At 35.4% G+C, this 13,174-nt stretch overlaps 1 protein-coding gene across 8 annotated transcripts in view; it reads left to right on the top strand.

Annotated features, from left to right (window-relative positions):
• The window catches only part of Ubr5 (ubiquitin protein ligase E3 component n-recognin 5), a 132,371-nt gene that overhangs the window by 78,203 nt on the left and 40,994 nt on the right, over positions 1 to 13,174 (top strand). For all 8 annotated transcript variants that reach the window (XR_013088943.2, XM_076836266.2, XM_076836264.2 and 5 more), the window contains exons 15-22: positions 2,161 to 2,270; positions 3,187 to 3,299; positions 4,575 to 4,718; positions 4,814 to 4,925; positions 5,161 to 5,315; positions 5,555 to 5,752; positions 9,676 to 9,886; positions 10,771 to 10,897. Coding sequence is in view for 7 of the 8 variants with exons in the window: in XM_076836266.2 (XP_076692381.2) it covers positions 2,161 to 2,270; positions 3,187 to 3,299; positions 4,575 to 4,718; positions 4,814 to 4,925; positions 5,161 to 5,315; positions 5,555 to 5,752; positions 9,676 to 9,886; positions 10,771 to 10,897 (1,170 nt within the window). In the remaining variant the exon portion in view is untranslated. The remainder of the gene's footprint in view (positions 1 to 2,160; positions 2,271 to 3,186; positions 3,300 to 4,574; positions 4,719 to 4,813; positions 4,926 to 5,160; positions 5,316 to 5,554; positions 5,753 to 9,675; positions 9,887 to 10,770; positions 10,898 to 13,174) is intronic.

Genomic DNA, 13,174 nt, shown 5'->3' with positions numbered 1-13,174 from the left:
ACATTCACCCATCATTTAGAATATGTGTAGTATAATTTGGTGATTTAGTACATGAACTAAAAATCTTTAATGAACTTGTTAAATAACTTTTAACTCACCGTCCCACCCCCCTTACTAGGGGCATTCAACCACTGAGCCACATCCCCAGCCTGTTTTTATATTTTATTTAGTGACTTCTCACTGAGTTTTTTAAGGCCTCCCCAAATTGCTAAGGCTAGCTTTGAACTCTTTCTTCTGCCTCAGCCTCCCAAGCTTCTGGGGTTACAGGTGTGCCCCACTGTCCTTGGTAATAACTTTTATTCTAAAAAAAAAAAAAAAAATCTGGGGCTGGTGCTGTGGCTCAGTGGCAGTGCGCTTACCTAGCTTGTGTGAGATAATGGTTTTGATTCTCAGCACCACATATAAATGAATAAATAAAATAAACATTCATCAATAATTTTAAAAAAATTGACTATTATCATGGAAAGAGTACGATTATCACATTCCATAAATTACATTTTTTAAAAATATAGGCAGCCATTCAAAAATTATTTGAGTTATATGGTATATAAAAGTTTTTTTAAAATGTGAGTTTTTAGTTTGCTCTCCCTTTATGCTCAAACAAGTGTAATGAGTATAAATTTATTAGCTTTATCACTGCTATTTCTCCTCTAATATTAAAAATGCAAACTAAAATTCAGAAACAGGGATTTCTGTTAAGTTAAAAGCATAATGTACAACCAAGTTTTGTACTGGAAGCCTAATTGATGATTTAAGTGCTTTTCCTTTTTTTTTTTAGTTTTAAAGATTTAGGCTATTCTACTACTTACATTGATTTTTGTCCTAAAAAGTAACAAAACACATTTTCATTGTTTTATGATTTGGTCGGGGAGGGTGTGCTGGGGATTGAATCCAAGGCCTTTGTGCATTCAAGGCAAGCATTCTACCAACTGAGTATATCCCCAGCCCTATTTTATGAATTTTGTAAGAACATTTGATGCGAACAAATGTAAACAATAAAAAGATTAGACTGAAATCATGTAACTTAATAAGTTTTTCAAGGTTTTCCTTCAAATTGGCCATTTTTATTAGTGAAAGTTGTAATAGTTAAGTGAAATTTAATGTCAACAACATGCTGTTGACATGTCACTAGCACCTGCTATTCAACAATAGACCTTCACTTTAAGGTATGCTAGTGACAACTCAGTATTGGCTTTGTCCCGGCATCACAGGATTTGTCAAGCAGCCATCATTGCTGACAGCATGCGTATGTTGCGCACTTCTGGGGAAAATAATATTGATTTTCTTTTGGATTATTTCTTAATTCAGGTGAAATTCCTAGTGAGAGTAATAAGAGGTCGGAGGGTTAAGATTATGATCTAGATATGTGTCAGAATGAAATGACACATTTTTAACAAGTCATTTTTGTGACTAAAAACTGATATCTGCATTTTAATAAATAAAAACATTTGATTTTTCCAGCTGTAGAATATTATATTGTTGCTGTAGTTAACTTCCTGTTTTTTTTTTTTTTTTTTTGTGTGTGTCTGTCTGTCTGTCTACTGGTGATTGATTGAACTTAGGGGCACTCAACCACGGAGCCACATCCACAGCCCTATTTTGTATTTCATTCAGAGACAGGGTCTCACAGAATTGCTTAGCACCTTGATTTTGCTGAGGCTGGCTTTGAACTTGCAATCCTCGTGCCTTAGCTTCTGGGATTACAGGCATAAGCCACCGACTGTAGTTAACTTTTTATTTGAGCATTAATGAAGTAATTCATTGAAGAGGCATAGTTTTCTTAATCCTATTACTAGATGGCTTGAGTATGGAGTTTTATAAACTGATATAAGTAGTTTCTTCTTCAAACTAAGAAATTAATGACCTTCTAGGCTTTTTACTTATTTGAATTTACCATTTATTGAAGTTAAATTGATATAAACCGTTTTCACTTATTGTTCTTTCTAGATAAAGCTTTATCAGCATCATTGTCCTAAGTTATTTATAGGTTCGTAGGATATAGTTTTTCTATAGTTGAGAGCCAGCCCTGTGTACCTTTTTAGTGTATTGAGTCATAAAATTATACCTTTTAGTAAAACTTTTAATTATTTTATTCCCTTACAAGAATAAGCTTGTCTTAATACATATAATTATAAGGCAAATCTTTGTTTCTTGCTGTAGGCCTGAAAGTAAGCAGGAACCAGTGAAAACAGAAATGGGTCCTCCACCATCTCCAGCATCCACCTGTAGTGATGCATCCTCAATTGCCAGCAGTGCGTCAATGCCATATAGTAAGTTTTATATGTAGTCTATATTGGTCAAAGTCAAGTCCCAGGTAGATAGCTGTGTACTCGGTTTATTTCTGACTGGAATTAACTTGTGTGAATTTTTAAGTTTTAAAGTATCTTTTTATATGAGGTGTGTTTTCACTAGTGTATGTATGTATATATGTATGTATGTATTGCACAAGTTTATTTAAATGGAAAGATAGTATTTATAGTATTGACCATTTCTGTTTTTGAGAATTAGTTTTAAAAAATGCACAAAATTTATTATAAAATAAAGAGAAATAACTGCCTTTAACCACAATATTTTGACTCTTATTTTTTTAATATTTATTTTTTAGTTATAGGTGGACATATATCTTTATTTTTTATTTTATGTGGTGCTGAGGATCGGACTCAGTGCCTCACGCATGCTAGGCACGTGCTGTACCTCTGAGCCACAACCCCAGCCCTGACTTATTTTGTAAGTTAGTTATGGCTTGGTCATAAAGGATTTGTAGCATGTATAAATATAGATTTACCATCGATTTAAAGGATTTTTAAAAAGCTCCTCAAAATTTAAGATTCCTTTATTTATCAAATAGTTTTAACAATAGCCTAGCAGGTCTTCCTTTTTAAACTTTAGTTAACCCTAATTCTGAGAGTCCAAAATATACTCTTTTGTTCTTTATAGCTGTTTCTAATTTGTAGTATCTTTAGGATAATTAGACATTAATGGTTAACAATTCTTTATTCTGAATTTATTTGAAGTATCATTTGGTCATAAAACCCTAGTTCAGAAAGGGGTAGTTCATAACATTTTTGTTTAGAAACCTCAGTTATGTATCCCTTTAAAAATGATCATTTTCATATATTTAGATGAAATCTATAAAGTCTCTTTTACATTTTCTTTTTGGTACTTACCATTTTGTTGTTGTCTAAGAACGACGTCGGTCAACCCCTGCCCCGAAAGAAGAGGAAAAGGTGAATGAAGAGCAGTGGTCTCTTCGGGAAGTCGTTTTTGTGGAAGATGTTAAGAATGTTCCTGTTGGCAAGGTTGGTTCAAAATAGCTAAGAATTAATACTATCAGAAGCATAACATTGTTGGTTACCCAGGGATTTAAGGTTGGTGTCTGTGAACCCTTTCTTTAATGCTTTTTTATTCATCACCTTTGGTGGTTTCTTTTATCCCATTTCTGAATCCAATATAGGAATAGGTCTTCTCTGTCCTTGACTGATGAAGAGGTGTTGCTTTGCCTTGAGTGTTTATCCTGATATGTTGTTTTTCTTTCTTTTTTATTTTAACATGTTATTTGGGGGTATTTTTAGATTTACCAAATAGTTGCTTTCAGAGATACACAACTTTGATATTGTTAATTCTTTCTCACTGTTAGTATAAATGGCCATCTTCTGTTACATTGAAAATTCTTCCTTAACACAGAAATGTGGTAAAGCTCTCACTGAGTAACCTTCCACCTTTTCCTCTCTCCCTCCTGAAGAGGGTTTTTCCTTCCATGAAGCCAAGTAGGTAGAATGCCATTAATTTCATCTTTTCCAAACATTTACTTAAAATGTACCCACAACTGTGGAATATCTGCAAAGTGAAGGTTTTCCTGATTGCTTTTTAGTTTATAAAATGTTCTTTTCATTTTACTTAGGGAAGAGCAGATATACCAGTTTACAAAGTCCTTTCTAATTCAACCTTTTCATCAACTGTAGTTTATGAGCAAGTATTTTCTTCTAAGAAGTTCACACTGCTCAAAAGTCAAAATCAGATGTCCTGGTTTCAAGTCCTGTGCTTGTCTTTGTGTGCATTGCTGACCTCCTCCCAGTGTTGATGACCACAGTAGCTACTAGTTATGTATGTTGCTATTTAACTTATTCATATTAAGAAACATTAAAAATTCAACTCCGTTTCAAGTGCTCACTAGATACTGAGGGCTATTAGACAGCACAGATGTAAAACATATACTATCATCAAAGACATTCTGTTGGACAGTGCTCCTTTAAACCAATGAAAAGGGAAGATGAGAGAATTTCTTTGGTTCTACTTTAGGATGTTTTTTGTGTGCGTGCACCCCGCCCCCCTACTTCTTCCAGTCCGTTGATAAACATTCAGACTGCAGTCACTATATGGGTCAGTTTTTTGAGCTTTGAATATAGACATCAAGAGCATAGCTTTAGTGATTTTGTCCAAGTTAACTTTATAATTTATGTTTATTGAAGGATAAAGAATTGATTGACATGTTAAATTAATTCAGTGAGTACAATTTGTGCCTTGGTTTTATATAAACTATTGTTAATTTACAGTGTATTTGCCTATACTTTTAGGTGCTAAAAGTCGATGGTGCCTATGTCGCTGTAAAATTTCCAGGAACATCCAGTAATACAAACTGTCAGAGCAGCTCTGGTCCAGATGCTGATCCTTCTTCTCTCCTGCAGGATTGTAGATTACTTAGAATTGATGAACTGCAGGTAAGAATAGAGGGTTGTACAGAAGGTGAATATTGGGACTGACTCCTTGAGTATGTTACAGTGTTTGAGAATGGAATTCCTTTTGTGTGTTGTAGGTTGTCAAAACTGGTGGAACTCCAAAAGTTCCTGACTGTTTTCAGAGGACTCCTAAAAAGCTCTGTATACCTGAAAAAACAGAAATATTAGCAGTGAACGTAGATTCCAAAGGTAAAGATTATAACTTTAATTTAGCATGCTATGTATCCTATTAATACTTTTGTAGTAAATGGGAATAGGATAATTGATGAGTGATGTTTTTTGTTCCTTATTTATAGTTTATGGAATAAAATGGTGCTGAATTGATTCACAGATGTGGTCTGAGAACCCAGAATTTGGTAAATATTTACAAGACGTTAATAAAGGTGTATAACAGTTCCCCCCCCCCCCTTATGTGTTTCTGAAGGTGTGCATGCTGTTTTGAAGACTGGAAACTGGGTACGGTACTGTATCTTTGATCTTGCTACAGGAAAAGCTGAACAGGAAAATAATTTTCCTACAAGCAGCATTGCTTTCCTTGGTCAGAATGAGAGGAATGTAGCCATTTTCACTGCTGGACAGGTAAGAGGCTCATTTTTGCTCTTCAGAAGTGAGATGGCACACTGCCATTTCTGTGCATCTTAGGATTTGTCTTTGGTTTGCTTATTAGTAAACTTTCTAAGTATTTAAAATATTTTAGGATAAACATTCTAATGTAAGGTTTTTTAAATTAACACTATCATCCAATTTGGAAATAAATATATGTATTGTAAAGTCATTTTTGATTGGGAGCCAGACTTTTATTTTTCCTTTTATTATAGGAATCTCCTATTATTCTTAGAGATGGAAATGGTACTATCTATCCAATGGCCAAAGATTGCATGGGAGGAATAAGGGATCCTGATTGGCTTGATCTTCCACCTATTAGTAGTCTTGGAATGGGTGTGCATTCTTTAATAAATCTTCCTGCCAATTCAACAATCAAAAAGAAAGCTGCTATTATCATCATGGCTGTAGAGGTAACTTTTGAAACTGTTTGGCATTTTAATTCAGAGGAATTTTCTGCATTCTAGAGAAACAGTCTTGAATAATCATTCATTGCCTCTTCCTTCCCTACAGGAGCCAATAGTCTGTTTTAACACTGGCGACAAATAAATCAGTGATTATGGAATAGTTTTATTTAAGAGAGGCGTGCATAATATTGAGGGAATATAGAGGAGAGGCACAGAAATCAGACTATAACTGTGTAGGAGGCTGCCTTGAAGAAGTGATGTGGGGCAGATTTTTGCTCATATAGGGGTGAAGATGGGAAGCCAAGAGTGATCTTTGAGGATTTCATTAATTGTTTGGGAGAATATGTGTATTCTTTTGATATGATCTCTACCTTGTTGTTATATCACTGAATAGTAACTGATGGGGCTGGAGAGAGGTACTACCTCGTACTAGGGAACCTGTGTGCTAACCTAAGGGACCTAAATTTTTCCATGAATATCAGAGCAGGAGGATTTTAAGTTGGTTAATAATATAATTTGGTTTTTAAGAAAGATTAGTGATTGCCAGGCAACTCAACAGGTTGGGTGAGGCTGGAGAGTCACAAGTTTGAGGCCTGCTTGGGCAAAATCCTGTCTCCAAATGAAAAAACCTGGGGTGGGAGTGAAGGGATATAGATCATTGGTAGAGTGCTTACCTCACATGCTGCTGCTCGTACCCCCTGCCTCCCAGAGGTGATGAGGGCACGTATGCCTGTGTGCATGTGTGCTTGTGTGCTTGGCATCAAGGGCAGCGAAGGGCAGGTTTTTAGGGAGAAGTTGATAAAGAACAGAAGTTTACATATCACATAGACAGATAATAGAGTAATCCAGGTTAGAAACAAGTGAACTTGGAAGTGAGGAAGAAGGGGATAGATTTGAGAGAAATCTTAAGGAAGTAGAAGCTGCTGAGTTTGGTTCCTGGATATCAGCAGTAAATGAAAATCAGCTGTTTTACATTTCTGATTTGGGTGTGGTGATATTAGACAAGAAATATAGAAGGAGTAAAGGAAGAGGATGAGTTTAGTTTTCAATGTGTTGTGGTTGAGCATTTGTTAGATGTGGATGTGGAGGTACTATCCCTGGAAGGTATTGTAATTTTAGCTGAGGTTGACTGACATTTTAAAAGGATCATAGCTTATGTGCTGAAAGTAGTAGGGGGAAGAGTTACAAGAGGGAGGCAGATTAGGAAGCCATTAAAATAACTCAAGTGGGAGATGATGGTGACTTAGCTCAGAAGACAGCTATTAACGAAAAATTATTTGATACTAGATATGTTTGGGTCAAAGCAAGGAAACGAGGGCAAATGGTTTTGGAAATAAAAAGCTGCCATTTATCAAGATGCAGACTGTAGCCGTGTGTAAGTTCAGGAGTTGGGGTGATAGCATCAGGATTTTGGGTTTAGACATGTGAAGTTGAGAATGTATCAGATATCGAGAAAGAGATGATAAATGGAAAAATTTGTAAATCTGAAGTCCAGAAAATAAAGGACCAAGGTGGAGAAATGTATGTGGGAGTTGTTAATTAAAGGAATTATAATGAATAAGCTTATCAAGGCCATGGAGAAAAGTTCTAAGGACTAAGCCACAATAATAGTCCTAGCACTTAAATGCCTAGGTGATAAATGAGAACCAGCATAGACTCCTGGGAAGGCATATCCATGAGGGTTGGGGGAAAACTAGAGTGAACAGTGTCTTGGAAGCTAAACGAAGAGCTTATGTCAAGCAGAATGCACCAAACAATTATCTTCAACTTTCAGGTGAAGTGAAGGACTGGCTCTTCTCTGTTGTATTTTGGCCAATGTTGGTAGTGCAGATGAAAGTCTGTTTAGATTGAATTAAGGAGAAAATGGGAGGTGAGAAACTGGAGATCGAGAACTGAGATATACTGTAAAGGATGGAAATAGAGTCTAATATGGGAGCTTATTCATCCCTTATTATGTTAGAGGTGATAAGCAAACTTTTGGAACTGCATGTAAAATAGACTGAATCCAGTACTCCTAAAAGCTAACTGTAAGCATTTGCTTAGAGACACAGACACATACATTTATTTAGGTTTAGCTCTGATTGTAACCTACTAGATTAGTGGTTCCAAACTGTAGAATGTCCCAAGAAGTAGCCTTCGTATTTTAAAATTCTCATTTGGTTGCCAACATTTAAAAGTCAACAGTATTTATATTTAAAATCCAGATTTTCGTGGGCTGGGGTTGTGGCTCAGCAGTAGAGCACTCGCCTAGTGTGTTCGAGGCCCTGGTTTTGATCCTCAGCACTACATAAAAATAAATAAATAAAATAAAGCTATTGTGTCCAACTACAACTAAAAAATAAATATTAAAAAAAATCCAGATTTTCAGCCATTCTTTAAAATCAGATGTTCTGGTAGGATTAAGTTTAATAACTTCTATCATGTGAACAATAGACTGCCCTTTTTAGAGCCTATTGTGCATTATCTCTCCAATTTATTGAGGTCCCCATGACCTACAGTTTGTTGCTGAGTCCAAGTGTTAGTTGCCATTTATTATATAGATTGTATGATCTTTTTTATACTTAGCCCTCTTCACTCATTTATTATTAAATGTAGGCATTTGATTCTATGACCCCTGTGCTTTGTTGGCATCTCCAGGGCAGAGATAAAATGTGTCATCATTCCCATGGTAGGGATGAAGTCGTCATTTATCTTTTATCTTAATGAGTAGGGCTTGGCACACAGTAGACCCACAGAAATACTTTACTGAACTCCCTATGCTCTTTGGTATAGTGACAAATACAATATACAGTGATAGTAGAATGATTTTTTTTTTGGCTTGCAACCTGCTAAGTGTGATATTGAGAGTCTCAGTGTGAGAGTCCATGTACAGTCCAACAGGTTGGAAATGAGCTTCCTGTAGAGTAAATGACTGGCTGGCTTCTTGAAAACAGTCTGTAACACAGCAATGTGCAGCAGAATAGGTTGATTTTAGTTGCCTTTGAAAGTATTGTGCTTTTTGTCCTTTGAAGAGACTTTGATATGTTCTCTCAATGTATTGATTAGTGCATAAGTTTCCCTATTCTTGGGCAAGTTTAGTGTTCTGTGACCCACCTCATGAACTGAAGCTTGCCATTGATGGGTTTCCTCGGGGCTCTAGTTAGCTGCAGTCAAAATGGCCTGTCTCTGATGTGACAGGTACAGAAAATAGTTTTTTTAAGATGTATTTTCTTATATGAATACTGCTCCCCCGCCCCCCATCCTCTTTACCTTCTTCACAAGGTTGTGGGAAGGAGAGTTTATATGGAAGTTTCTGGGAGGTTGCAAGTTGTTGAGGTGCATTTTTCTTCTTCCTTTTGTATTCCCCTCCCCCCACATTCTTCTCACCTACTTGTTTCTAGTTTGTATTAAAATTAAAAGATTTATTCATTTTGCAGAACTTGAGTGCTTTATATTTTTTCCATTAAATATGCTGTAATTTTATTTTTTCTTTCTTAGGGAAGTACATTTAATAAACCTCATGACTTGTTCATGATGCTTATTAGGTAGTTAATGACACATTCTATACACATATTATCAATACTACTATGTCTGGTAATTACAGTAGTCCTCACCTTTGGAAATTATACTATAATAATTCTTTGGGAGTTAAAGGTTTTGTATTCATTTATGCTTTTCCATTACAATTGTGAAGCTGAGTTAGTTGTGAAAACTGAAAATATTTACCAGTATTTTACAGAAAAGTTTTCCACTGCCTTTTCTATTCTAGTCAATTGTATATTATGTTTCAGGGCCCTTCTAAGTTCAACACCTTTCTTTTGTCAGGACACCTGCAGTTGTCTTTACTTCTTTGAAGATGTGATTATTGTGTTGGTCATAAGGCATTTTCATCATATACAATATTCGATTCCAATTCACTGATGTTTCCCCCTTAATTTGTCTGAGTACAGAAACAAACCTTAATGCAACATATTCTTCGCTGTGACTATGAGGCATGTCGACAATATCTCATGAATCTTGAGCAAGCCGTTGTTTTAGATCCGAATCTACAGATGTTACAGACGTTCATCAGCCACAGATGTGATGGAAATCGGAATATTTTGCATGCTTGTGTATCGGTTTGTTTTCCAACCAGTAATAAGGAAACTAAAGAGGAAGAGGGTAAGATGAAGCACTGTACAAGGTCTTTAAAAAGAATTTTAGGCAATTTGGAAAATGTGACTGTAAAGACTTTGCATGTATTTTTACTTTGTTTTGTAAATCCTAGAAGTTTTGACTTTAGAAAATAAAAATTTTCATAATGTGTTTTTATTGTTTAGATTCTTTGTGATAATATACAAGCTGGATACACAGTAGTAAATTGAGTTTTATTGTTTTTATAATTATAGATGATTTTATTACCATAAGGGAATTATTTAGCATATTAAGCCAAGTTATATTAATGTCACTTTTATCCCAATATTTAGAATGTAGAGGGAAAGATAAGCTTAATGAATTGGTAGATATGTTTGGAAAGTTAGGTAATTTTTTTTTTTTTTTGGCCATGATTGTAATTGGCTACATGGAAGGAAAAACTGACAACCTAAAGTACAACTACCTAGTTCACAATGTTTCTCCTTATTTTGAATTCTGATAATGATATTGTGGTAGCTACATCTTTGAATAGTGGTTTGCTGATTTCTAACCTTTATATTGTTATTGAAATCACTAGAGGATTGTAGCATGTAAACCAAGAAGGAGATACTGATTAGTGGGTCCCATTCTTCCTTGGTACTAAAAACTAAATTTAAAACAACCTAGTGACTTTTTTGATCTGTGGGAGTTGAGAAGTAAGGCAGAATAAATAAGTCTTATATTAAAGATTGTAGTTCAGTCTCTCCTAAGTGCTTATTACTATAAGAAGGGGGAACCAGTGGTTACCTAGCATGTAAATTGGAACACCAGTATGCCTAGCAGTTAGTGTTTAGTGGTCTATACATACTAAATGTCAGCTTTTTTTTTTTTTTCAGTTTAAATTGATCCTAATTTTTTCTTTTATGTTTCAGAAGCAGAGCGCTCTGAAAGAAATACATTCGCAGAAAGGCTTTCCGCTGTTGAGGCCATTGCAAATGCAATATCAGTTGTTTCAAGTAATGGCCCAGGTAATCGGGCTGGATCATCAAGTAGTCGAAGGTAATGTGATGTGATTTTTACAAGGAAAGTTTAATTGGAGGAAAAAAAAAAAAAAAAGTCCAAGTACAGAAAGCCAGTGTATCTCTTACCTATCATAAGCATGAATTGGTGGGTCCTTTTTTGTTTTGTTTTTGGTTCTTCCTAATAACGCCCTGGGGAAAAATATCTGGTAGCTAGAGTTTAAATGTAGAATGATAGGATTCTGACATTCCATAAATTGGAGATAATTTAAATAAGTAGTTCAAACTTGAATCTTTGAATTTGTACTAAATTCATCATTCTTCCTTCCTAGAAAAATATTTTCTTTAGTTGGAGATGAAGTAATATAGTATTTAAAAGAACCTCAATCTTTTAATTTTCAGACTGCTAATGTAAAGGTCAGTTTCTCAGGTGTCTTAATGATCTGGGAAGAAATGAAAGGTTGGTGTGTATGATAAATGTTCATTATTAAATTTTCAGGTTTTCTGGGTTATAAGATGGACAAATCTTTATAACATTAAACACTGTTAGAATTCAGGGTATAGTTTTCTTTCTATAGCAAGCAAGCAAACACACACACACACACACACACACACACACACACATTTATTCTAGATATGAAAGCCAAAGTTCTTGGTTACTGACAGATTATGAATGGAAGCACTGCTTACTGTGTGGTAATGTGATAGGTTGTAAAGTCTACTTAAAATGAAGACTCTCCTTGCCTATTTTCTGTTCCATATTCATCTTTCCCTCTAAAAAAAAGGTTATTCTTAAATTGGCACCAGGAAGACTACCAAGTTGATAGCTTCCTGAGTTCAAAAACATCCAGAAAAGAGTTTTGTCAAAAACTATTTGTGGGTGACCAAATTATACCTTAAAACAGTACAAAAATATGTAGACAACACAGAATGGAAATTATCACCAGCTTATTTATGTAGGACCATGCTAGGCAGACAAAGTGTTTGGTCTAAAATGGAAAGCAACTTAAATTCTTCATGAAGAAATTAGTGTCTCAATTATTTCAGGTATTTCATTTCCTCAGGGAAATTACAGGTGCAAATCAAGTTGGACTCTGATATGGTTGGTCCAATGCCAGTGCTGCCATCTTTTTTTTTCAATGTAAGGATTATTTTGAAGGCAAAGACTAAAAGGAGCTTCAAGAGTGGGTGATGTGTTGCTCACAGAAATAGTTTGCAGAGTAAGCTCCTTTGAGGAATTTGCCGAAGATTTCACTGCAGTGCTCTTAACCAGTTCAAACTCAGGGCTGCCGATTGAACAGATGAAAGCACAGGAGTCTTATTATCTACGCCGGGCAGTAGGAAGTCCACAGACTCTGCTTCACTGAAGTGAAACCCTCCTCTAGCCTACAATGGATTTTCTAGGCGATGCCCCTTGATGAGTATGCAGGCTGGGATTCATGAGCTGTAAGCTCAAAACTGATGCAATTTCACTATTGAATGGAGTACTGTTAAATGCCTTCAGATGATGATTTGACTCAGAAGTTTTATTATGTGACTCAATAGTTCCTGAGTACAAAGGGCAGATTTAGTGGAAAGCTTGATTGATGCATCTGATTGCAGGTGTATGTACTCTAGAGATTGTTAATCTGGAAGACACATGACCTTCGCTTTTTTGTCACAGTGTTATGTTTGAACATGACTGGATTCTAAGGCTTCTGTAGCATGGATATAACGTGCTTACAAAGAGGAAATTACATCATCCTTGAATTCTTCCATATTGTCAGAAAATACGATGACTCCAGGCAAGCCTATACGAAGAAATGTCAAAACTCTGAATCTTAGCAGCCAAGGTGGTATCTCCTCAGTATTGTCCTCAGCCACTGAGGATTCAGGTGAATCTTCATGAATTGTGTACAACATCTTGAAGAATAATTTTCTTTTTTTTGTTTTTGTTTTTTATTTTTTAAGAATCTATATGAGGAGCTGGGCATTGTACTTAAAAAAATGTTCCCAAGACCCAATGAAGAAAAAAGAGGTTAAGGACAATTTTAAAAATGACAAGGAATGACCCCCTCATTTAATATTGAATTGACTACATCACAACAACAAAGTTGGGAATTTGCAAGTTCAAGATGAGACTATGGTCTCAATTTATCTTCATTTATTCTTAATCTACTCTAAAATAGATGTTGGAGAATAGCCCACATAAGTTTTTTTGGCCTGTGCAATGTTCAAATTTTCTTTTTCTTTAATTTGAATTCCTTTAGATGAGCATGTATGCCTCTAGTTTGCTACCACTCCCCATTTCTTATACCTGCCTGCCCTTTACTCATTT

This window comes from Callospermophilus lateralis, chromosome 16 (genome assembly GCF_048772815.1).
Source record: "Callospermophilus lateralis isolate mCalLat2 chromosome 16, mCalLat2.hap1, whole genome shotgun sequence".
Taxonomy (NCBI): domain Eukaryota; kingdom Metazoa; phylum Chordata; class Mammalia; order Rodentia; family Sciuridae; genus Callospermophilus; species Callospermophilus lateralis.
Note: the sequence above shows the minus strand (reverse complement) of the source record. Positions and strands in the feature narration are given on the sequence as shown.